This window comes from Mastigoproctus giganteus, chromosome 6, assembly GCF_048544385.1.
Source record: "Mastigoproctus giganteus isolate SK-2022 chromosome 6, ASM4854438v1, whole genome shotgun sequence".
Taxonomy (NCBI): domain Eukaryota; kingdom Metazoa; phylum Arthropoda; class Arachnida; order Uropygi; family Thelyphonidae; genus Mastigoproctus; species Mastigoproctus giganteus.
In genome coordinates, this window is record NC_143580.1 from 54,215,689 (window position 1) to 54,241,981 (window position 26,293).

General features: G+C 37.5%; 1 protein-coding gene across 1 annotated transcript in view; it reads left to right on the plus strand.

Moving 5' to 3' along the window:
* The window catches only part of Rpn2 (Regulatory particle non-ATPase 2), a 459,562-nt gene that overhangs the window by 418,281 nt on the left and 14,988 nt on the right, over positions 1 to 26,293 (plus strand). The window contains exons 19-20 of the mRNA XM_090375965.1: positions 25,257 to 25,373; positions 26,134 to 26,236. Coding sequence (XP_090232091.1) covers positions 25,257 to 25,373; positions 26,134 to 26,236 — 220 coding nt within the window. The remainder of the gene's footprint in view (positions 1 to 25,256; positions 25,374 to 26,133; positions 26,237 to 26,293) is intronic.

A 26,293-nucleotide genomic window follows, 5' to 3' on the forward strand; every position in this document is an offset into this window, starting at 1 on the left:
TCCAGGAGATGTGACTTTTTTCTTATTTATTATTTGTTTTTATTTTTTTATTTATTTTTTATTTTTTTATATTTATATTTTTTTATTTATTTATTATTTGTTTTTATTTTATTTATTTATTTTTTATTTTTATTATTATTTTTTATTTTGCTGGCATCTGATTTTTTTTTTTTTTTTTTTTTGCTGGCTCCTGAGAGCGGGATTTTGCGAGCACCTGCCGGTTTTGCACGGTCACTGGTGAGTGCGGGAATTTTTGGTGCTATGTTAGCACTGACATATGAGTAGACCCAGTTTAGCTCCTTGTGCTAGGGCGATCATCGAGTGCCACTTGGTGGCTGCCACTTGGTGGCAGAGAGGCCTAGTAAATACACATTTACACTTCAGGCCGATGTGATTAAGGGTTTGTTTGTTTTTTCTTTTATCTCTCTCTACATGATAATTTGTGGAGATGGACGAATAGTCCTGGTGCCACTGTGAGACAGGTATGTATATATACAGAGTAACAGATGAGCTATTTTATCTTAATGCTCTGACTAGTTGTAGAAAATAATTTCTATGGGGTGCGCTAATCGGTATTTTGAGTGATAAAACCATTGAAATTTTTTCACCGGATATGCCTTAAAGCTGCAAAAACAGTAATTTTAAGCAACCAGTCCCAATCTTAGTAAGATCTACTTCAAATATAAAACAGAGGCCGACCAGTCCAGAGGCAGCAAATATAATATTTCATCCCAAAATGTCAGTGGCAATAAATGTAATGAATACGTTATTGCAATATTTGGATAACAATCAGCCCTTTTGCCAAGACTGCTCATTTTACTAGTTTTTATAATAAGAAATACCAGAACTGCAGATTTTATGAATCGCTGGACCCTGAATTTTCAGAATTATTAGACGAACCTGGAAATGTAAGATTAAGATATGGTAGTATCTAATTGGAATTATATAGCCGGAAGTGTTTTGGTCCTTCAGTATTATCGATTGCAATGAATAAACTTTGAAAACAGCGGCATTCTGACCGGCGAGTGCAGATGCCAGAAATATTAATATCAAAACTTTACAAAAGTTTATAGCTGAATTTCGAATATGTTTCATTGATACTTTGAAACAAAGATATGCGTATGAAATTATTCATATAGCATTTGAATATTTGAGCAGTTTCTCTATTCAGAACTTCCAGAACATAGGCTTCATAATTTACGCTGTAATCATCCCTTTGCGAAACCGTAATGTTTGAAAAGATTTATACAGTGGACCAAGACTTTTGAAAGACTTCCGGAGTAAAGTTTTGAAGGTATACATTATTATTATTATTATTATCATTAGCCATATGGTGCAAGGAAGCCTGAGGCTTATACTGCACCAGCCAAAAAAAAAAAAAATTTTTTTTAACCCTGGGGGGCGGGGGGGAGAGAGAGAGAGAGAGAGAGAGAGAGAGAGAGAGAGAGAGAGAGAGAGAGAGAGAGAGAGAGAGAGAGAGAGAGAACAAGGATCAGAAGTAAAAGGGAATCACCAAGAAAAAGAAGAATGATGATATCCAGCTCAGGACCCTGGGTGTGCCAAGCCCATACTCACCATATATGAGCCCTTCGGGTCAGATTGGTTTTTAGGAGCATTAGCAACTAAGGCCATCATAGTCGTCATTGAAGCAGAAGTAATAATCGATACATCAGTTGGCCAAAAAGTATTAATTACTCGGATTATACTTTAGGGGGAAGTAGTTTCCATTTATTTAGCATTTGCTGTGATAATTAGAAAATTACGACGTCAGTATTCGATAAAATTGGAATTTATTTGCCAAATCCAGTGGCGCCTCCGTAGCCAGGTGGGCAGGAGCAGCAGTGCGTAGCACACGCTTCTTGATTAGACCGGGATTCGAGCCCGTCACCACCAAATACGGAGGATGCGGAAAGGTCAGGGAATGACCACCGCATATCCTCTGAGCAATATGGCCTTAGTTGCTAATGAGAGAGAGAGAGAGAGAGAGAGAGAGAGAGAGAGAGAGAATCTTTAATGCCCTTCACGGCCAAAAAGCCAGGGGTTTACATTTGTACAACTTCCCGAAACTTCCGGGAAAATAGAACAATTAATTTACAAAAACAGGTAATTTTACAAAAGAAAACATATTTTATACAAAGGAGAGAAATCCTTACGAGAGTTAGGTCTGATTGAGCTGACTTAACATCGAGATAAGAGCACCAGCTCAATCAGACAGGAACAGATGCAAGGTACACATGTCAATGCAGATTAATCCTACTAGACATAATTTTTTTCCTGTAAGTCCGGTCAATAGCGAATTTGTTCAGGTCGGCGTCAAGTGCCTGGGTTTGCTTGAACATCTGCTGAGGGAGGAACCTGTCCGAGAGATGGAGTCGCGCTGAATGCGAGTAGAGCTCGGGATTGGCCCTAAGGGCAGCAGGGGGGATCCTCCAGCCACAGGTATCCCAGAATGAAGGTGTTGCGATTATGCCTGTTATCATCTTGACTGTTGCTAGGAGGCGTTGGTCTTCGACTAAGGCGGGAAGCCGTGGAATCCCGAGAGAGTTGGCAAGCTGCGTGGTGTGAATCAGAGCTGGAAGGTTGTGCTTCCTGTTGGCCCACTTTAGGAGCCAGAATTCTGTGGCAAAGAGTGGTTTCTTTATTGATGGTGCCGCTGACGCCCAAATTTCAGCAGCATAGAGTAAAGGTGGAAAGATGATTGCTCTTATGTACCTCATGGTTGTCTTTTTATCTCTGATATGAAGGAGATGCTGTTTTGCTATCCACCGGAGTCTTGAAGCACGTGTGAGGAGCATGTCTATGTGGGCGTTGAATCGAAGTTTGGAGTCGAATACAACGCCCAGATCACGATGGCTGGATGCAATTGGGATGAGGATGTTGCCGACCGAAGGCTGGAGAGAAGAAGGAGTTTGCTTCAATGAATACACCATGAATTCGGACTTTGCAGGATTGATCTTGAGCCCGAACTGGCAGAGGTAAGATGTGACTGCAGTGAGAGTGTTGTTAATTTCCGTTTTTACCAGATCAAGGTCTTGACCAGGGATGATGGGAGTCAGTATCTTGATATCATCTGCATAGCTCAGTAGACATCGAGAATGTGCAACCAGTGGGAAGATAATAGATGAGAACAGAAGGCCGGAAAGGACCCCTCCTTGTGGGACTCCTGCGGTGACGGATCTAGTAAGGGTGCGATCTCCTGTATGAAGCTTTATAACTCTGTTATTCAGAAGAGAGGAGAGAAAGCATAATATGTTCCCTGTGATCTGGAAGTGGCATTCCAGGAGAGTGAGTAGTTGGTTTACTTGGACGGCATCAAATGCAGCCTCAATGTCTAAGTAAGTCACAGCTAGTTCGTGCCTTTTCTCGAATGCTGACAAGATAGTATTCGTTGTGGCTAGCAGATTTGTGATCGTTGATCTGTTTGGAAGGGAGTAGTGAATTTGGGCTGGATTACTGGGCATGATCTGCTTGGTGAGGATCGGGAGTAAGGTCTTCTCCAGGAGCTTCAGCAGGCTGGAGGAGTTGGAGATGGGTCGGAAATGTTTAGGTTTCGATGGCGACTGAACTTTGGCTAAAGGTTTGATAAGATAGTTTTCCCATTGCTGTGGGAAAATCTGGTTCGAGAGTAACTGGTTGAAAATAATTAAAAGTGGCTGAATAATGTACGGACTTAGGCATTTGAGCATGAATTGGGGAACTCCATCATCACCAGCGGTTGACGAGGCAGGTAGAGAATTGATGGCGACGATCAGCTGTTGTTTTGTGATCTGAATGGTGCTCAACACTTCTTGCTGGGTGGGCTCTGTTAGTAGAGCCAGATCTGAGTTTGGCATAGGATTACGATTAAATCTTGTGACGAAATCGAGCCACAATTCAGGATCAAATTGCAGAGGAAAATGAAGGTTCACTTTCTTGTATGGAATTTTTCCTTTAGCCAGATCTCGGTTAACATATAATTTGATTGCCTCAGATTTCATGCGATTAAATTGAGCCCGTGCCCTAGAATAAACGATGCGATCATTGACATTTTGCGACTGTTTCCATGTGCGATAGAGCTGTTGCTTCAGCTGGAAACTCATTTTGAGTTCTGAATTCCACCAAAGTCTTGTATATGGACTGATTGTGATTTTTTTAGAGGCGGCATATTTGGCAACCGTGTTGATCCAGTTTGTGAGAATGTTCACAGCTATTTCTGGGTCACAAGTCTCTAAGGCCACCCAGGGAATGAGAGAGGCGGCTCTGATGCACTTATCTACGTCAAGTAAGTTGGGGCTAGTGATGTCAACCTTTTTTGTTGTCCTTCTGGTTTCTAATTTGGGGGCTGGCAGATATGCAGTCACATGTATTGGGACATGATCAGAGTCGAATGACGTTTCTGCAATGTAATCAAGGGTGCAAGGGATAGAGGCTAGAACTAGATCTAAGAGGTTATTCCCCCTGGTTGGAGCTTCATTAATAAGTTGTAGATCAGCACATCTCAAGTGTGCCAGAAGATCCTTTTTCATATTAGATAGCTGAGGAGGTAAATTGAAATCACCACAAACTACGTGAGAGGCTGTGGGATGCAGCTGATTGATTATCCAGTTGGAAACTTCAAGGATGATTTGCGGGGAAGGCGTTGGAGGTATGTACACCACACAGAGGTCAAACGTCACGAAGTTGTATCTTAACGTAACGAGGATTGCTTCATAGTTAGGGGAGTTACTGGATTTATTATCCAATAGCTTGAAAGTGGATTTCTTGTAAAATATTGCGACGCCTCCACCCTTGCGTGCAATCCGAGATGTGAATACGACCCCATAATCAGCTGGGGCAGCTGCTGCTAGGAATTCTTCATCGTCATTGAGCCAGGTTTCGGTGATGGCGAGCAGGTCAAAATATCCGGGGAGCAGAATTTGCTCCATAGTGTCAAGCTTGTTCCTAAGACTACGCACATTCTGATAAAATATGGTGCAGGCAGGTACTGTAGGTACTTTGATACGGACAGGTGGTCTCTGACATCGCACGACTCGATTCAGCGGGGTGTGTCTAGGACTGATGAGCACAGGGATCGGCATATTGGTGTTCCGTGTCTGTGGTTCTAGTTGCGGTAACGAGATCTGGGATTGCTATGAATCAGGGTACCATTGGTGGGAGTCCTTTCCATTACTTCTATATCGCTGCCCTTTATGCCCGAGATATGGCATAACAAGAGCTCCAGCAGGCCAGATTTCAGGATTGAAGAGTGCTTCAAAATCTGCATCAGCCACATCGATCTTAAAGGAGGCGTAGGTGGGATATTTTGTGGATAGCTTGGTGACTCTACCATTCATTTTGAAAGCAGCAAGAAGGTGTTCCACATCATCAGCTGTGGTAGCAGGGGAGAGCCTACTAATGAAGACATTATGGATCCGCTTGCTCATCATTCCAGTGTTCACAATTTGCATCTTGCTGAAGTGCAAATTGGTTCCAATAACCTTAAGATTGGGGCTCAGTTCCTTAACAGTTGGATTACGGGTCAGTGTTTGTTCTTTTGTTCGTTGGCTTGCAATCATTGCATACGTTGTAGTGTCTCTATGGGTCTTTACATTAGATGCAATCGTAGTCCTTGCATAATGGTTACCTCTCACGTTGTTTGAAGCGGAACTACAATTGCGATGTACTTCAGCAGCCAAAGCATTATCCGGTTTTGAGCGCGAGGACCCCATATGTGAGTTTTGTGATCGCGAATAGGTGCGATTTGGCAGATTCTGCTCCTGATGAATTCTTTGGGTCTTCTGTGAGGCAGTATTTCCTGAGTATCCGTTGGCATCTGCTGTGATTTCAATATATACTGGTCTAGTGCTACGTTCAGGGCACACAACTTCAGACTCACATGTTGTAAGAATGGGGGCTGGAGAGGGGTCAAGTGGTAATAAAGATGGGGTGGTTTGGGTAGGAGCTCTCGGTTTCGCGTGAAAGTGTTCGTCCGGAGGCTGCTGCTCATGATGGTTAGTTTGAACAGCAAGATCACAAACCGATTGCTTCAGGTCCTCAAAATTTTTCCGCAACACCTCCAATGTTTTGTGTATGCATTCATTGTGTTCTCGTAGTCGCTTGTTTTCTAGCAGTAGGTCTGCGAGGATATTATGAATTGGCGACAGCTTTATACATAGAGTTGTCTCAATATTTGTGAGGAGCGAGACCAGGAGTGGACTGTGTTCGAGTGATGTTTGATTAATTATTGCGGAGATCTCTGTTGATAGGGTGTTATCCTGTTGGGAGCTACTAGATTTTTGCATGATGAGATCTGAATGGTCATTTTGTTCTTCCTGTAATGAGTCGGGTGTCAATTCCACATGTGCATCTGGCGATGTCAATTTTTCCGTGTCTACCTCGGGTTCGGGTTGGGTCCTGTGCTCAGGTGAATCCGAAATTTGGTTAACGTCGTTAAAAGTTTCACCAGTTGTTCCGAGTGAATGCATATAATTTTCTCCCTTACAGGGGGGACACTGCCAAACTTTCCGTCGCTGCTTTCCGAGCCTCTTTAGGTCCAACGCGAGACATTCGCTTCCGTATGTCTTGAGACAGGAAGTACATTTTATAGCTACGTCCGGAACAATTCCACAAATTACACAGCTTTCATTATTTGGGTGATCTTGCTTTAAAGGCATTTTCAGATTTTAGGCGCAGATAAAAGGATTACGAGTAGTGGGCTGGAAAAGAGTTTACAATTGTGTTTAGTAGTTGCCTTAACTACGTATCGTATTCCAAGTGATACGTTTACCGATCAGATACAAAATAAGTCAAAAATTACGGCTTATTTTAGTTGGCTAGACTTGTTACTGTTGGATGTAGAAATCCGCTTGTCCGAGGCGTGGATAATTGCTAGGAGGCAGTAAACGACGTGTGTTGCCATGGTCACTTGACCGCAAGTACAAACCCACAGCGCATTTGCCTGACCTTGACCTGTAGCCGGAAGCGATAGGTATCTCTGGTCAGCCGTGAGTAGCAAAAACAGCAAATTTTGCAGTATAAGAAAACTATAAATAATAAATACCTGGATGTCCAGGTCGCCACACAATGGATATCCTCTTGTTCAGCATCAAATTAGGAATACACCAACATAAAAATCATCATATAAACCTGAGCATAATTCTGTTAATTTAACTGATTAACCGGAGCAACAAAGACACACAGCCGTACAACTGAACAACTCTGCAAGCCGTACAACTGAACAACTCTGCAACTCTGCAACAATGCTCCTAAAAAACAAATAACAACAACAGCCAAATCCAGTATTTGCTCGTGGTCAACTTCGCTGCATTCTCCAGAGCACCTTTAAGAAACTGTAACAAAGTTTTAATTGAAGATCCCACATGACAAGGTTTCGATTCAAAATTCTGAACTCGCCGCATTTTGCCCAGTACAGTAATTATTGGCGCCTCCGTAGCCAGGTGGGCGGGAGCGGCAGTGCGTAGCACACGCTTCTTGATTAGACCGGGGTTCGAGCCCGTCACCACCAAATACGGAGGATGCGGAAAGGTCAGGGAATGACCACCGCATATCTCCGGAGCAATATGGCCTTAGTTGCTAATGCTCCTAAAAACCAAATAACAAAACAAACAAACAACAGTAATTATTGATTAAGAATGTTTCAAAAAACAACGAATTTGGATGATTTAGTTGTTAGTTTGCAGTTGCAAATGTTATGAAGAATCCTAGCATTTCTGATAATAATTATTATTATCCAGTAATAATAATTATCCCAAATTATTCTTATCTGTTTACTTTAATAGTGTAGTAATTAACTTGACTAGTATTATTGATCGACACACGCACCGACACTAGGCATTTGAAGAGTGGAAATAGGTCACCCAGTCCCATGAATCCTGGTTCCAGTATGGCGATGACAACATCATTCAACGGACCCATCATACCGAGTATCAAACCATAGGTACATGTTACCCTCCCCTCCACCGATACCAGTGGATCAACGTCTGAATGTCACACAATTTATCCATCTGGTAACGTTTACTCCCAAGAGGGTGAGGGTAACTTTACCATATTTCATGGCGCTTACTGTCACGGATCTCAACCCAATCGAGCATCTGTCAGATAAAATGGAACGAGCTCTTTGCGGCAGTGATCCGCCGCTGTGCAGTCTTCAGGGTGCGATCGAGTCTACGTGGGAAAACTGTAAGGACCCATCCTTACAATAATATTTAATAAAGTTTTGTTAAATATTGGGAGAATTAATTGTAGTGTAAATAGTTAGTTTTCAGCTCAAATATCATGGGTTAGGAAACACTGGAATTTGGAAGTTTATTCCAGCCACGCCCAGCGCTAGTTATATATCTCGTTTGTAAAGAATCCCTTAAGTGAGTCGTTAAGTATAATAGACCGAAACAAATCCCACTTAAGACAGGAGCATATACTCTATAGAAAGGGCACTGAGTGCGGAAGTGGCCCTTTTAAAAATTTCACGGTGCGACTCTAGCAGGTGTGGGCGACGTAGTAATGGATGTGTGTGTGAGGTCACAAAGAAGGCGTGGAACTTGCTTAGTTGACCGGAACTTACGTTTTACCTTCTAGAATGTACCAGAAATTGCTAGACCAACGGAAGTTCGGACACAAAAGGATGAAAAAACACGCCCACGGAAATGAAAGGAGACAAATAAGAATCACGGAGGAAAGGATGTGGAAGTCAACGATTGGCCAGGAAGAAAGCGGAGGGATTTTTGAGAGAACGTAGAGAAGGGTCTGAAAAAATTGATACTGGGCAGATTCGAGGAGTTCAGTTTTGGGGTGATTCGGAAAGAGTCGTGATCTAGTTTAGGTGGTGGATGCAGTCCTGGGGAGATGGAAGTAGTAGCGGGAGAATTGTGATAAGAACTCTAGGTAAGACTAGAGTAGGAAGGAATGTTCCCTTGTAGATATTGAAGCAGTATGGAGGGAGAAAGGAGAAGCACACTCTGAGAATTCTAGAGGTAAAGTTTAATCAAATGAGCTGTCGAGCGACAGGCCTACTCGGAAAGCACCCCAGTCCACGAAAAAATGCAGACTAAGAAAGAATATAGGATCCTGAATTAAATCCAGCCGCGTAGTACCCGGTAGGGAAACATCAGAAAGATTACCGTGATCCCCGGATGGGCGATCTTCGTATTCCAGTCCTCGCCGAAGGCAGATAGGAAAGTAAGCCGAGCAAGGAGTAAAGCCCAGAAAATCACGTAAGTGTTAGGAAGTTTTCTGAGAATAAATGAACCTAAATTAGTAAGGGCAGGACTATAGGAGAATGCTATATAGTTATGGGAGGATGTCTAAGTGATAAATATATATACAGTATAAGTGTACTGTACTAATGTAATACATAAAGAAAGATAATCAGACTAGATGGTGGCATAAGAGTAATGTAATTAATATGTAAGTAGTCTATAATTGGAAGTGCAGTTCTGTATTAATGTTTGATAGAAAGAAATGACCTATTAAGTAATTAAGAATTGTTAACGATTGGGTAAAGGTTTCCTAACTAGTGTAAAGTTAAAAGTTGAATTTTGAATTATTGTGAATGTTGATTTATGGTGAATATATCTGATTGGAGTAGGAATTGATTAAACAGGTAGGCTATTACGGAGTTGTGGATTAATTGATTGGAAGGGTACTATTTAATTTGGTTGATTAATGTTGACTGTTAACCTGGCTATAAGGAAATGTTTGATTGAATAAATGTACTTTCCTTACAATTTTGGAAAACGAACTCTTAATGAATTTGTTAGCCAGCTCATTGGCTGATAGTTGGTCGTTAATTTATACGGACTGTTTAGGAGTAGAGAGAGACAGATTGTGTGAGGTGAATACTATGACCTATCGAAGCCTATGTAGAACATGAAGAGACACAATGATATAATATATAAGAATATGTATTAGAATTGGATAATTGTTGGTGAAATGATTGATTTGGCATCACGATATTTACACATTTAAACGTTAGTAACATAACAAGTCTCCAACAAAATATTGTATTCAGTTAAATGTTATTGCAAGTTTTCTTATATATGATATGTCAATAAACAAATGTTATATTCTACATTCATGTGTGTGTCTGTCATTCCGAAACTCAGCCAGTCCAGTGGAAGAATACCTATTATATTTGGGGTCCCCGTGAGTCTGGGATTTTCTGAAAACAATCAAGTCAGGTGTTAAAGTGGGAGGGGTTAAACAAAAAACAAGGGGATAAATAATATAATATTGTGACCCCCTTTGAGCCTAGGATTTTCTATAATAAAAAAAAATAAAAGTAAAATAAAGCTTTAAACCTTTAAACCCCACCCCCACAAAACATCCCTTGGGAACTCTTAGAGTTTCTGCCTCGACAAATTGAGGCTGTTTTGACCGCTAAAGTTGCTACTCGGTATTCGGTGCTTAATGGGAAGTGATTGACATTTCAGATTAATACTATACGTACTAATTCATGATTTATAACAAAAAAAAAAAAAAGAGCAAAAAGCACTGCTTTTATGCGCGAATCGAGAGAATTTTTTCTGCGCATTCACCACATTGCCCATTCAACTAGCACGTGGAAACAAACATAATATCCCCTGCTGCAGCTACAATATACAGTATATGGATAACCTATGATATGTATGAAAAAATAAATAATAATTTCCCAATATATATTTGTTCTATTTGAATAAAATTTTTGAAGGATCGATATATCGTTCTAAAAGAGCGAAATATGAAATTTCATTAAAATGCATTCACTGGGAGTCGAGTTGTTACTTGGCGAACGAAAAAAAGAAAAATATTAATTGCCGGAATTCTGTAGGTTCTATCTTAATTAAATTGGGATGACTGTGCAAATCTTTTTGAAAGGTCCAAATATAAAATTCCATGGAAATCCACCCGATAGGAGTCGATTTATTACACGCTTACGGACGTACGGACATAGTGAAGACAATAGGCGCCTTATGCATATATGCTAACGCACCTTAAAATAACAATAATAAATAAATAATAATGATAAAATCAAGTGAAAAACCAGATGTTTCACTTGAAAATGGTTTGATTTGTTTTTCCTTATTGAAATTTCAGGAGTCTCAGAATTTGAATTTTGAATTATTTGTGTGCTGATTTAGATCCGTGCACAAATGTGTAATATTTCATATATTAATCTTTCCTAATTTGACAGTTAGATGAATTGAAAGTGCTCATCTCCATCACAAAACTTACGCATGAAGCATGTTGGTTCCTTTATGTAGAAGGTCGGTAACCATCCAAGTGGAACCATTAGTTTAATAATCATGAAGCCCACCAACTGTGAAAATTATAACGGTTTTTAAAATATTTTGTTTCTGTACAGAAAACAGTACTTTATTAAAATCACATGATTGAGTTCTTTCAGCACATATGAGCATATCTGTTTTCAATAAATTTGGTAGTATGGAGAAGAATATTTTATAATAATAAACTCGCATTTCTTACCCAATAACTGTAATAATAATAATAATGGCAATGTCTCGTATAAATTATCTATAGGTTTTTCAGCAGAAATTTAAGATTTCATAACACTGGGTGCATCAGTAACGAGTATATCCATCGGTTTCTTTCGTCAGCCTTTATTACCATATCGCGATTATTCTGTCTCGGGAATTGATCGTTCATTTTCTTCTGACATCAAGAAATTCATTTCATTTCAGAAACTTTTTCTTTAATATCAGACAGGGAAATAAGGAAAGGCAGCATTCATTAGAGAACAAGTAAATGTATCTGAACCCACAGGCACCTTTTCTTCTTGACTCGTTGCTTTAAATTCGCGGTCTGATTGATGACAAGGTTTTCTTGTCAGCGAATTCTAACCAGAACCATTAAGTTACAAAAAGGTCAGATGCCAAACTTTTTTTTTTTTTTTTTTTTTTTAGGATAGAATTTCTTATTAGGATTTGCCAACAGGTATGCTCCTTGCGTGTTTAAGTTTTATTAGGTGAATTTGCATACGAGTCATTTTGAAAATCTATACCAGTACGGTGGATTAGATATCGCGGATTTCATAGCCATACAACTTACATGATTCATTTATTAGTGTTGTATAATTAAAAAAAAATTAAACATTTTTTTGTGAAGAGGCTGTTAACAGTATATTTACATTAGCCGGATAATTAAAATACAGTATATTATAATTGTGTATTTTGTAAACTTTTTTTAACCTGATATGCGAGTGTAACGTATTTCTTTGTGTTGCTGAGCTTTAAACTCACCTATTCATACAGTAAATTATGACGAGCGTTTGAAAAGTTCGTGGCCTGAGTATGAAAGAGTAGTGGTACAGAGGGTTACTATTTGAAGTTTATAAATACTTCAAAGAGTATTTATGCGAAGTTTCATGCGGTGTCAATAGCGTCTCTTTTTTATGAAGGATCCTGTTGACGTTATCAGGCATGGAAAGTACTGGAAATTTAGGCGATAGTGCTATTTTGATTTTTGAAATCAACAAAGTTATGTGAATGAGGAAAGATGGACAAAATCAGTCACCGTTCTATCATCCAATATTTGGGAAAAAAAGGAACTAACACCGAAGGCAATTCACGGGATATGGTTACAACATTGGGGGAGGATGCCCTTTCCAGTTCCATGATTAAGAAGTGGGCAGCAGAATTTAAAGGAGGAAGAGAGAGCCTGAAGGATGGAGGGGTGAACCACTTTGATGGGAGCAATGACCCATGCTCTGGAAGATCTCCAACGTCCATCACTGCAGAAGTTGTTGACAGTGTTCATGATCTGGTGATGAGTGATCGACGAGTGACAGTTCGGTAGGTCTTGGGCATCTCATCTGAACGTGTGTACCGTTTTGCATAGTGAGAACCTCACGGTGTTAAATAGGTGTCAGCACAATGCGGTCCAAAGTTGTTGCAGCAGATCAAAAACGCAAAGAAGTTGTCAAGTCAAGTGAACATTTGCATCATTTTCAACTAGATTCACAAAATTTCCTTGCAAGGATTGTTAACCATGAATGAAATCTGGGTCCATTACTTTCAACCAGAGACTAAGAAGCAGTCCAAAACAGTGGAAACACGGCCCTTTATCCCCCTCCCCCGAAAAAAGCCAAGTCGATTCCTTATGCTGGTAAGGCGGTGGCATCGGTTTTTTGGATGCTGATGGACTGTTGCTAGTGGATTACTTTCAGAAAGGCTTGACAGTCACAGGAATTTATTACGCAGGCCTTGTGAAGCGTTTGCCTGAAAACATCAACGACAAACGTTGAGGAAAACTCAGCAAAGAGTCTTATTCCACCTTGACTACGCGCCTACCTACAAGTCTCTCACTGCCACGGCTACATGAGTGCGGCTTTCAAATCCTGGACCATTCCCATATTCACAAGATCTAGCACTTTCGAGTTTTCAATGCCTCGCCTACGGTGACGCATTGCAGCATCGGTGGCAAAAATGTACTGACTCCAAAGAGAACTATGTTGAAAAGTAACAGGTTCCCAGACTCCCCAAATAACCCTTCACACTCAGGCTACGAACTTTTTAAATTCCCCTCGTACGTTTAAAATACGGATTCCATTCTAAAATTTGCGAGCACTGCTTCTGTTTTAGAAATCCTATATCTATCTGGCCAATGTCGTGTTCTCTTTTCTCTGGCTTTCTGTTTATACTTCACACGGCCATAAGGTCAAAGAAGTGTATAATTAAATCATTTCGACAATGAATAGAATCGTTAACCGTGTTCAGTGGTCACATAGGCTTGAACTATGGTAATTCTTACGTGTGTACTGCTGCACTTTCGTGCTTGACGTCTCTGCTACATTGGGTCTTCGCCGTCTATGGTGTCTCCTACCACTGGTGTTAACGGTTAACTTCATAACATCGTCCTGTTCTGAGTAGTGGAAGTGTCGTGTCTGAATCGTAAGTAGCTGTAATGGATGCACGATCCTTCATCTAGGATCCTGTTGACGTTATCAGGCATGGAAAGTACTGGAAATTTAGGCGATAGTGCTATTTTGATTTTTGTGCGGCTCATGAAGATGCTGAAATAAATGATTGCCACTTAATTTTCTGCTCTTCCTGTAAAATTATCGTGACTTTTTTTTTTTTTTTAAGTTTCGTCAAATTTTTTTCAGAAACATTTTCATTTAACTTAACATAATGAAATGCTTTATTTTATTTTCATTTATTTATTTTATTTTTTTGTTGAGTGTATAATTTTAACTTGTTTGAATTTACGATGATTTATTTTTCTTTTGCGATATCTGAAAAATATATGTTTAAAACTTTTTTATGCAAGTAAGGAAAACTTGGTTTTAAATTTCCTACGAAAAATAAATAAATTATTATTATTTATTATTATTATTATTACCAGTGGTACAACGTAAATAAATTATCACTCTTTACGTTGTACCACTGGTTCCCGGCAAACATAATGCGAATGATTTTGCGCTTTTGTTTGCCATTAAGTATGGAGGCTACATGTCCAATCCGGGACGTCTGGTCATTTTATATTACATACAATTTTCGATTTCAGTTATTTGTCAGAAAAGTCGTCATAAACTTTGCTTTTGCTGCTTTATAATTTAAAATGTTAACTTTTAAGTAAGCTTGTAAAATTTAAGAACAAATCCTTAAATGAAGTAACCACTGAACTGGAACTTTATTTTTAAACTTTATAACCAATCTCTACCGAATTCGGCGATCAACGAGGGAGTATCAAAAAGTTCGTACCCTTACCTAGAAATAATAGCCCTAGAAATGTGAAACTTCATAGGAACTTTAATCCTTTTCTATGTACTCGCCATGTATAGTGACACATTTCTCCCATCAGTGGATCAGTTGTTTAATGCCTTGATCATAGAAGTCCGCACTTTTTGCCTGAAACCACGATTCCATTTCATTGATGACTTCCTGAGACGAATCAAAGCGGTGTCCACGCATGCATTGACATGTCTTTAATCTCCGGATCATACTGGTACACCCAGCATTCGTAATTTGTCACCAACCGATCAAAAAAGTTCTCAACATCCGCATTACACAAATCTATCAGTTGGCGAGAACATTGCTTCTGCAAAAGCGTCAGCAGTCTTGGAACCTATCGTGCGGAGACCTTAGACATGTGCAGATGGTCATGTAAAATGATGTGGGCAGGCCCATAACTAATTCCCACTGCGTTTGCGATGAAATGAATTGTCACACGTCTGTCCCTCAGCACCAGCTACTCAACCTTTTCAACCGTCTCACTGTCTGTGGATGTTGGTGGCCTTCCTTCTCTTGGCTCGTCAAGGACACTTGTACGACCGCACTGGAATTCCCTTTTTCACTTTTTTACAGTGTCATAGGGTGGACAGTTCTGCCCATACACATTTCTTCGTCAATTTCCTGAGCTTTCTTGCTCAGCAAACGCAGGAACTTGATCAGTGCTCGATACTTCACTTTTTCAACTATAGCGTCCTTCCTCAGATTCCGGGCTCCACCTCTGGTGTACAAAATTTCGCATGTTAGTTATTGAATATGTAGACAACTTATATTAAAAACTGCATCTTCTTAATTATTTTTTTATTTAAGTCAGGGTACGAAGTTTTTGATACCCCCCTCGTACTTGATCATAGATTTCACAAACAAGTCGACCACAGATTCCGTAGTACTAAATCTTAATTTCTATACCGCATTCTCAGATATCTTTTAAGTGAAGCCGACTTTTCAACCTTTATTACCAAATAAAATCATCATTCACTATAAGGCCTAAGTCCTTATAATTAAAGATGTGAGTTATAAGGCAGTACTTCAAATACGCCGGTTTGGGTCAACATGTTTAAATAAAGCCTTTTTTCGTTGCCTGAGATTTTCTGAAAAATGGATGACACGAATGGGGCGCCTCATTCTCGTGATAGTAATTATGTTGTTGTATCTAACAGCGTAAACATTGTATTTAAAAGAATTAAGAAAAAGAAAAAAAAAAGTGACATTCCTTTCTAATGTAATGCTGTAAGCCGCCTGTTTACTTGATAAAACAAGTTATCCGTAGGGTTTTTGTTGTTTATACGCAACCGGAAATTAATGTGGAAAGTGACTTCTTATCCTTTCTTGCACAGCTGGATATTATGTAAATACGATAGTAAAATGCCATCAAATAGTGTATTCATTTTTGAATTAACCATTGTATTTTATCGTGCTTGTGCAGGGATTAATTATCGCATGTAACAAATTTTTATTTATATATGCGATTTGATGTAATCTTTTATATCGTATGAGTTTAAATCCCTACTTTCCCACTTCAATTTTCTTTGTACGCGCATAAAATGTTTCTGCTTTCCATAACGATATATAAAACTCTTGGTAGAAATACTATTTGTGAACAAGGCTAGGCTGAATGATTACTTGGAGCGCGCTTATAGTTGAAGGGAATTAACGAGAACAACATTGCCAGCGACGGGTTAAATCTTCTTTACATGCGACGTGTATGCAGCTGGTGGCTATACTTGTAGGCTTACTTACAAAAAATAGCGTGGTGCTTGTAATTAGTTTCGTTGTGGGTAATTCTCTTCTTGTTATTTTGAATAGACACTTCCACTTGAAAGAAGTCAGCTCCAGCTTCTTTCTTCAAGTAGCACTTCTCTAAATAACGATATTGAAGAATAAATACTTCTCCCATTAGTGTCTGGGAGGAAAGGGAAAAAAATGTGATGTGGATGAGAGGTCTTCGCATTCTCTTCTGTGGGACGATCTTTCAGTTAGTTTTCTGCTGGGTTATTTTAGTGGCTGCATTTTAACCGTAGCGTGCTGTTGGCGTTACTTCCCGCTTATCGTAAGTTATAGATACTCGTTATGCATTGTCCCGTGAATTAGAAGAAAGCAAAGTGCTTTCGCTGGGCGGAGAAAATGATGGATTTCCGTTAGAGAAAGACTGGGTCTTGAATTTGCTTTAAGGGTACAGAATAATGCATTAAGAACGTCGGAGGACTGACCGAATAACGACAATGGTGTATTAACAGGAAGAAAGAGAGTGGTTCGTTGAAAGTTTTAAAAGCTTTCTTTTGATTAGTTTAGGGATCCCTGCCACTAAAATGGCACACATACAATGATGAACAGCTGCTCCTGCTAAGGCTCTTTTAGTAATCGCAGTCAGATTGGTATCTAAGGCACAATCTATTGTCTTTGTAATATACTATCCGATTTCAAAATAAAATAAGCACTCATAAGAATAGTTTGTCTAATGTACCAGGAAAATGGAGAGAAAAAGAAAAATATATCTTATAGAGCAGTGTTTCCACCTCTGTTTTTTTTTTTTTTTTTTTTTTCTGATGTGGACCACTTTCATATTTGAGGTGGAAACTATGGACCACAAAGTATAACTGTATATGCAAGTATATTAATTAACTATTTTTTAAATACAACAATATGTGCGCATACTTAACATATTTATTATACATTAGGTTATAGGCATACTTACGTCTCCCATCTCTTATTAATGGGATTGTTACCTACCCAAAGAAGGCTCTGTTTTATTGTCAAGTACTGAAGACCACAGGTTGGGGAGGGCGCCTCCCTAGCCAGGTGGGAAGGAGCAGCAGTGCGTAGCACACGCTTCTTGATTAGACCGGGGTTCGAGCCCGTCACCACCAAATACGGAGGATGCGGAAAGGTCAAGGGAATGACCACCGCATATTCCCGGAGCAATATGGCCTTAGTTGCTAATGCTCCTAAAAACCAAATAACAAACAAACAGGTTGGGGAAACACTGGTTTAGAGAGTAGTTATAATTAATTAAAATTGATAAAATTATTTATCAGTTTGGAATATATAATATCCGGCCCATGCTGAAATGGAAAGCCTGAAAAAAAAATAAATAATAATAATAAATAGAAATAATCCCAAAAAGTGGTGCCAGGTGAAATTATCACTGTGATATTAGGTGGTGTGCAAATCAGCCCATGTAACTTCTAGATTAGCGAGGCTATATTTCAAGGGCACAGCTTGTTAATTAAGAAAACGTTACCCTAACAAATATGAAAAATAGTATTAAAAAAAAAAAGGAATTTTGTGAACATGTCTTTTATTATTTCAAAGGAAATATTGCAGGTAACAATTGAAAATGCAGGCACTTGCTTCCAGCATATTATTGATATCTATAATTATCATACGGCGCCTCCGTAGCCAGGTGGGTAGGAGCAGCAGTGCGTATCACACTCTTCTTGATTAGACCGGGGTTCGAGCCCATCACCACCAAATACGGAGGATGCGGAAAGGTCAGGGAATGTCCACCGCATATCCGCCCCCCCCCCCCGGAGCAATATGGCCTTAGTTGCTAATGCTCCTAAAAACCAAATAACAAACAACAAACAATTATCATACATTGAATAGTTTAATAAACATAATGTGTACCATAAGAATAAACTCAGTAGAATTGTATAGCATTTATGCCTTTCATTTCTTTGTTATCTGAATATTGTCTGTTCCAAATTTCAGCTCTTTGAAATTAACTGTTTTCCATTAACAAGTCCAGCAGTTTAATTTTAAGCACCCTTATAGAATTTAATTGTACAAGTAGGGCATGGTCTCACTCTGTATGTAGCACTGAACAAAATATGCTTGCTAATAAGTGTATTGATCTCATATTGGCAGGTTGTTCACTTACAGTGACTACTTCCCCAATGATGAGGCTCCAAAAAGAGCCATAACTGAGGTTTGGCAAGTAGTATACATTTTAAATCAGTAGCAATATACTTCATTGAAGCATAACTCAATTAGTTGCTCTTCGCATTTCTAAGGCTTTTGATCATGTTTGGTATAAATGTCTTCTAAACAAGCTTCCATCTTATGGACTGTTGAAGGTTTTGCAATTGGATGTCCAGTTTTCTCTCTGACTGTTCCCTGTGAGTGATGGTAGATGAATCCCTGTCTTTTTGACTTCTCCACTAATGCTGATATTCCCCATGGACCACTTCTTTCTCCCATTCTTTTCCTCTTATATATTAATGACCTTCTTCCACTGACTGGAAATTCCTATCCATAGTTTTGCTATGATAGCACACTACATTTGCATTTCACCTTCCAATTTCAAAACTTTTTCCTGCACAAACAGCTTCAACTTTCTTGAATATCCTCTACCACGTCCCTAAATACTAATCTCAAGGTGGGGCAAAGAAAATTTAGTTAGCTTTAATCCCTCTAAAACTCAGTCCTCTCTTATTTCTCACACAAAAGAGTCAACTGCTTCTTTGCTCATCTTCAATGTCACTCAGATTTAGAGACAAGATCACATATCTCTACTAGGAATTAGCATTAGTAAAGGCATATGATGCAAGAAAGCAAGCTTAAATAACATCAACCAAAAAAAAAAAAAAAAAAACTCTTCTCATTTCACCCATCCATTTACTCCAAATGTTTGTCTAGTTCTGCCTTGAATCCATTTAACTATCAACTTCTACAATGACAGATGGAAATTTGTTCCAATGATCAACCACCCGCTGGCTAAAGGCAAACTTCCGCACTATCTATCCTACAACTGTCTTTCCTCAATTTCAATTTATGCCATCTCAGGCGATTAGATTATTCTGAGCAAGAGGAAGAATCCCATCAGCATTGAGCATGCCTAAACTATTCAAGGCCTTATATACCTCAATCAGATCACCTCACAGGTGCCTAGTTTGCAGACACTATAATTTGCAAAACTTTAGCCTTTCTTCGTAAGATCAACACTTTGTTCCATTCACTAAATCTTGTTGCCCTTCTCTGTTCTTGTTCCAACAGCTCTACATCCTTCTTAAAACGTTGGCGCACAGTAGCCTTAGATGCTGATGTGCCATAAAAATCCTAATAACCAACCAACCAACCCTTCTTAAAATGAGGCCTCCAGACCTGTATACTGTACTCAAGGTGTGGCCTGACCATTGCCTTATACAAGAAGCTAATCACCCCCTTATCCCTGCTAGAAAAATTCCTGTATATCATTGACAAGTCTGCACTGCTCAGAAAACTTCATATCTGACTGCACAATTACCCCCAGGTAATTGTGCAGTCAGATATGAAGGTCCTTTTCGTTTTCTACCTCTGTCAGTGTAATACCACACAGTTGATACGTTATTCTGTGGTTACTGCTTCCCATACGCAGTACTTTACATTTGTCAACGTTAAACTTCATTTGCCACCTCTCAGCCTGCTGCTTGACTTTTCTAGATCCTATTGCAGTAGCATACTGTCAGTAGTGTCATTAACGACCCTGCCACCCTTTGTATCGTCTGCAAACTTGGACATTAAGCCTGATATACCATCATCAATGTCATTTATAAATACAGAAAACAACACTGAACCCTGAGGGACTCCACTAATAACATTAGTTCATGAAGAGCAGAGTCCATTGATTACCACTCCCTATCTTCTCCCACTGAACCATCCTTTTATCCATAGCAGCAATTTTCCTCCAATTCCACACTGCCCCAATTTGTGCAGCAGTTCCCAAGTGCAACAGTATCAAAAATGTTTCTAAGATCCAAATATATGATATCAAAATTATTCTTTACATCCAGTTCCTTTGTGACCACATTATAGTATGCAATCAAATTGGTCAGACAAGACTTTCCCTTAACAAACCCATGCTGTATCTGAGCTATAACTGAAGTCTTGTCTAGATGATCCTGCAGCACTTCTTTAACCAGTGCCTCCATTAGTTTAACTTCTGTTCCAGGGAAATTAACAGGTCTCTAATTACTTGTCACCCTTTGATCCTCCTTTGTGAATTGGGGTCACATTTGCACATCTCCAGTCCATGGGTACCTCCCCTGAGTCCAAGGAAGCTCTCATAATTATAGCCTAAGGGTTTGCTTAATTCCTTTGCTGCCTCCTTTTAACTTCTAATTACTCTAACTTCTAATCTGTCTTGGCATAAAATGTCAGAAATATTGCTTCCTCTGCATCCAAAAAAAACCCCCAAGTTTTCTTTTTTGCTCTGAGCATTACTTTTCTAACACTACTCACTCTGTGCAAATCTTAAAATTGGCCTACCATGAAATATTGTTCCCACACCTGGAGATACCCCCCCCCCCTCAAAACATCTCTCAAGCTTCTGGATTCCAAAAGAGAATAGTCAGGTTAATTAATGACCTCTCTCTCTCTCTCTCACTTACGGTCTCTCCACTCTATCTCACAGATATTTAGTTTCTGTGGCATGCCTTTTCTATGGATACTTCCACAGACACTGATCTGAATTGACAGCAGTAATCCCCCCCCTCCAAACCTGTATGAACATGTGTTACAACCAATCAGCATCCATTCACAGCATTACAGTAACACTAATAAGAGATGAATTGTTCTAGTAATGATTTATTTAAACTTTTTTTTTTTTTTTTTTTTTTCCAACATTTTTTTCTTGTGAAAACTATCTACCTTTGGGTGTACCAAAGTACCATTGTTTTCTTTACCAAATTTAGTTGCATTTCATGTTAGTAAATGTTTATGTTAACAATTGCATAATGTGCTATGTTAAAAAGCATGTGGTACAATTGTCAATGTGTGCAATACTAACATAATAAGACTTTTTTTTTTTTCTTCTTTTTTTTAACTCTAGAGGATTAAAGTTTAAAATTTGAGGGATATCTAATATTTGTTTTCTAATTTTGAATGAGACGTTTTACAAATTGTGTAGTTAATAAAAATGAACTACACTCGTAATTGGTAATAAAAATTGGCAGATTTTCCAATGTTTGTAAATTTTTATTTTATTATAGTCATCTTTGAAGAGTCAATTAATTTAAATATGAACAAATTTGTAGCTTTAAGTCAGAACCCCCCCCCCCCTCAAACAACTCAGCTAACTAACTTACTGTATGTTTTGCTTAAGTAGGAATGTTTGCTGTCTACTTAGCACAGTTATTGAATAAAAAAAAAAAGTGGAGTTCTTGAAAAGTGTTAAATTTCAAGGATGATTGATTCCATCCTTGAAATTTAATTGATGTAGTTTGAGATAAAGATTACATAAATGTAGTGGTTAACTTTTGTGTTTTTCTTTAAGCTTATTATCCTTTCATTTTGTCAAGGATACAGTTCAGTGAACCTGAAATATTACATCTTGCTAGTTCTTAAATCAGTTAGTGAAATCTCCTAACACCATTGGATTAGTCTTTCATTATCTTGAATTCACACGCATTCTCTTATCAAAATTGCAAATCCCCATAGTTAACATATCTATGCATTATCTGGTACATAAATTGCTTATAATTTGTTCTGAAAGAACAGTATATCGGATTTTTCAGACAATGTCAGTTAGCTAGGGATTTTAAATGATTGACAATGATAAATCTTTTGTGAATCAGTTGAACATTCCAGATGACTTTTATTTTACTGTTCATAGCTAGTTTTATCAGTATTACAAGAAAACTGTAAACTACTTCTTAAACTCCAGTGTTATTGTGTTAAAACAAAAGTTTTGATGTACTTGGAAACAAATTTTGAATTTTCATCATAGTTGCCTGTGGGCCACCCCTCCTCCTCACTTTAGATAACTATTACAACTGAACATTTTTGTTGTAATGATTACTACACTAGAGCCTCAGTGTATTTTTTATTGGACCATGAAAAAAAGAAATGTGAACATACTAAACTGGAAACAGCATTGATGCAGTTATTAAACACTTGGATAGAAATTGCATAAGAAGAAACAGGAATCCATATAGTAACAGTAGGCTACATTAGTCAGAGTGAGTTTTTATTTAATATGTTAATTTTGATGGAAAATCTGTTAAAATATTTTAACAATTAATAAAAATTAATGTAATATATATTCCTTGCATTAGTTCTGATTACTGCAAGTCTGCTTGCATTAATCAGAATGACAATTTAAAAAAGTCATTCTGATTAATGCAGTATAGTATTAGAACTATACAGGTTGATAATATCCTGTGTTTAGAAGTATGCTTCCTTAATTGGAGTACATAAAAGAAACAGGAAATTATGGCCTCTGGTTTGCATACACCAGTATTTCAAACATGGTAAAATTGGTGTATTCTTACTTTGAAAATGGCATTAAACCATGTTGTTCTCTCAGTTCAATTTCAGTACTAAACATGAAATGGAAATATTAAATGCAAGTAGTAAAGTTACTACTAAGCTAAGCTTTCCATTGCAGGAGGAGGGGAGGGGGAGCTAAGGCTGTTCAGAAAGAGAGAGAGAGAGAGAATTTATAATTTTGCCTCCAAATGCAAGTATTTAATATCAAAAGAGCAATAAGCAGTAGATTTTTTAAAGAAAATAATGATAATAAAATCAGTTTTGCCACTGCTAGTACACAGTAATTTGATGGATTGTATCAATTTTATTTATTTACACAGACCAATAACAAAGTTAAATGTCTCCTGTGTGTTTGTAATGATCACAGGCTATTACATCAGTAGATGTAATATATAATAACATTATAATGAGAGATGTATGGAAGTTAGCTTAATTTTGCATATTAAGTTCAAGCTGAAATGGTGTATAATATTAGGAGGGTCTGCTTTTGTATGTTATGGCAAATGTCAATCGTAGGAAGGAGCAGCAGTGCGTAGCACACGCTTCTTGATTAGACCGGGGTTCGAGCCCATCACCACCAAATACGGAGGATGCGGAAAGGTCAGGGAATGATCACCGAATATCCCAGAGCAATATGGCCTTAGTTGCTAATGCTCCTAAAAACCAAATAACAACAACAACAACAACAACAACAACAATGTCAATCATGTCTTGCCAAATAGCCCCAATCCAATGAGAAAATTCTATAGCTATATTTGTTTTAATATTATAAAATACTTACATAAGAGTAAGAAGTATTTACCAACTAGCATTTACCTAATCATTTTTATATAGACCAAAGTTTGTGATTGGTAAAAATGATCATGCTGATAGGTCATGATGATGTTTTGTCTGCAGTTGTTCTAAGACATGACAGATAAAATTATACTGATGAAAGTCTTGTCAGTTAACTAGATTTGGGAGATTCTGCAAAGTTTTGTTGAGAGATTTTACTCAGCTTGGTTCCCTAGTTGGTAGAAGGAATATATTTATTAAAAATGGAATTCATTTGTAAGAGGTTTTTTTTTTTTGTTGTTAACATGCCCAATGATCTTGAAAGTTTCCTAATCAGACCACAGGATTTCATCAGACAAATGTTTATTATTTTCAGATATCTGGTGAAGTTTTTCTTCAAATTCAACTGTCTTATTGAATGTAATAGGAAATTTTAATTCAAAGTATAATATAATTATGACTTATGAAGAAAAACTGTAATTGCAATGTGAGATGATATTCAGGCTCCTTAGGCCACCTAGTTGAAATATTTTGGGAATGGCTTCTTTGAAAAATATACACCAAAAAAGTACTATGTGAAAAAAGGTTTCTTCATGACTTTGAATGGGGTAACATTATTATTATTTTTAAAACTTTCCAGTGTAAAAGTTTATATGATTATAACCATAATTTGAGTATTTAATTGGAAGTATGAATATGTTTAAGAAGTTAGAAATTTTCTCTTTGTTATAGAGGTTTTTTTTATTGTTATTTTGAAAAGTTATGCCTTATTATATTTGTATTACTGTGTATTTTTCAAAACTTTCATGTAGTTCTCCCTCTAGAATATAATAAAGGAAACATAAAAAGAGGTGTTTAATAAAGCAGCTTAATTACCTATTTATGTAACTGCAGGATAAAATCATGTTCGCTTATCCAAGCCACCTGCTTGAAATGTCCATATGATAAAATGCAATCAGAAGGGTGTGACAATGGCAAGCAGGTTACAAGGTCTGTTGACACTGTGTCTTCCAGCAGGAACATGGTAATGATTTGGGATAGAACTTCTTGATCATCCTCCCTGAAGTCGTGACCTTGTCTCTTGTGATTTCCATTTGTTTGATCCACTCATACAACAATTTTGTGGCAAACATTTTTCTGATGATGCAGAGGTTGAGATTGATTTACATTGGTAGTTACAATAGTAATTGACATAACATGTTTTCATTCAACAGATTTCTAGAATTTATTAAGTGATGGCATTTGTATAAATGCTGTTAGGTCAATTTTCTGTATACTTCTTCCCCTCTCCTTCCTCCTATTTTGTGACTGACTTTTCACTCTCCACTTGTAAATGTCATTGTTTGTTTTTAGCAGTATTTGATAAATTATCACTAATCAGTATTGTTGATAAGCATTTTCCATTTGTGTAACAGAATGACTACCTAAACTAGCTATTTCTTTTCTGTTTCTAGAATTTAATATTTTTTGCTAAATTAATATTTAATTTCAACCTACACTTGTTTATGTTCTTTTGTATTATTTAACTTTTAGGAAGCTATTGCACTTCTAGAACCAATGACCAATGATCCTGTCAATTATGTAAGACAAGGGGCTCTAATTTCTTCCGCATTGATTCTAATACAGCAAACAGAGATCACATGTCCAAAGGTAAATTTTTCTTCCTTTAATAATAGTATAATTTCATTTTGTGATGAATTCGTAGTCGTTACTTTCATAGTATTCTTTAAATTCTCCTTATTAATATGAAGGTGTGTATCTTGTTTCTTTTTATAAATTGTATACTGCAGAATTCATGTGACATTATTGTATTCTGTTATTAAGTTGAAGTATATTTTATTGTGTTTTTTTAATCAGCCATGCACATTTAGTAATTATATTTTTTGAAACAGGGTCAATCTTATAATTAATTATATAGTCAGTAATGAACTAAAAAAAATCATTAACATATTATAGATATATTCTTTTTCTTTCATTCTTTGGGATTAATTGGTGTTTAATGGTTAATTCAGAACTAAGTTTATTTTGTACTAAATAGAATATAATTTATACACACTACAGTATATAAATATGAACTGCTCACATTTCAAAGACAATTTCATTTTTTTCTCTCTGTCTAATTAATATATCTGTGCTGTTTGTTTATGTAAATATTATAAGTTTATATATGAATACTATATAGTATGAAATAAACTTAATTAGTAATTAAGTTTATTTCATACTAAATAAATCTTATCCCCATTGAATATTGAGAGCCATCTGGGGAAGCAAGAATGGGGTTTTGGTTTGGTTTGGATTTTATTGGCGCAGCAAGAATGGGGACTCAACCACTTAAAGTTGTTGGCATATATGATAAAACATTAAAATAATAATTCACACTTTATTTTATCTGTTTCTATTATATTTTTAGGTAAAAGATTTTCGCCAGCTCTATACAAAAGTAATCAATGATAAGCATGATGATGTGATGGCTAAATTTGGTGCTATTTTAGCTCAGGGAATTCTCGATGCAGGTTAGTGTAAACTTAATTTGTTAAAAGTAATATTGAATAGAACAGCAGTACAGCTAA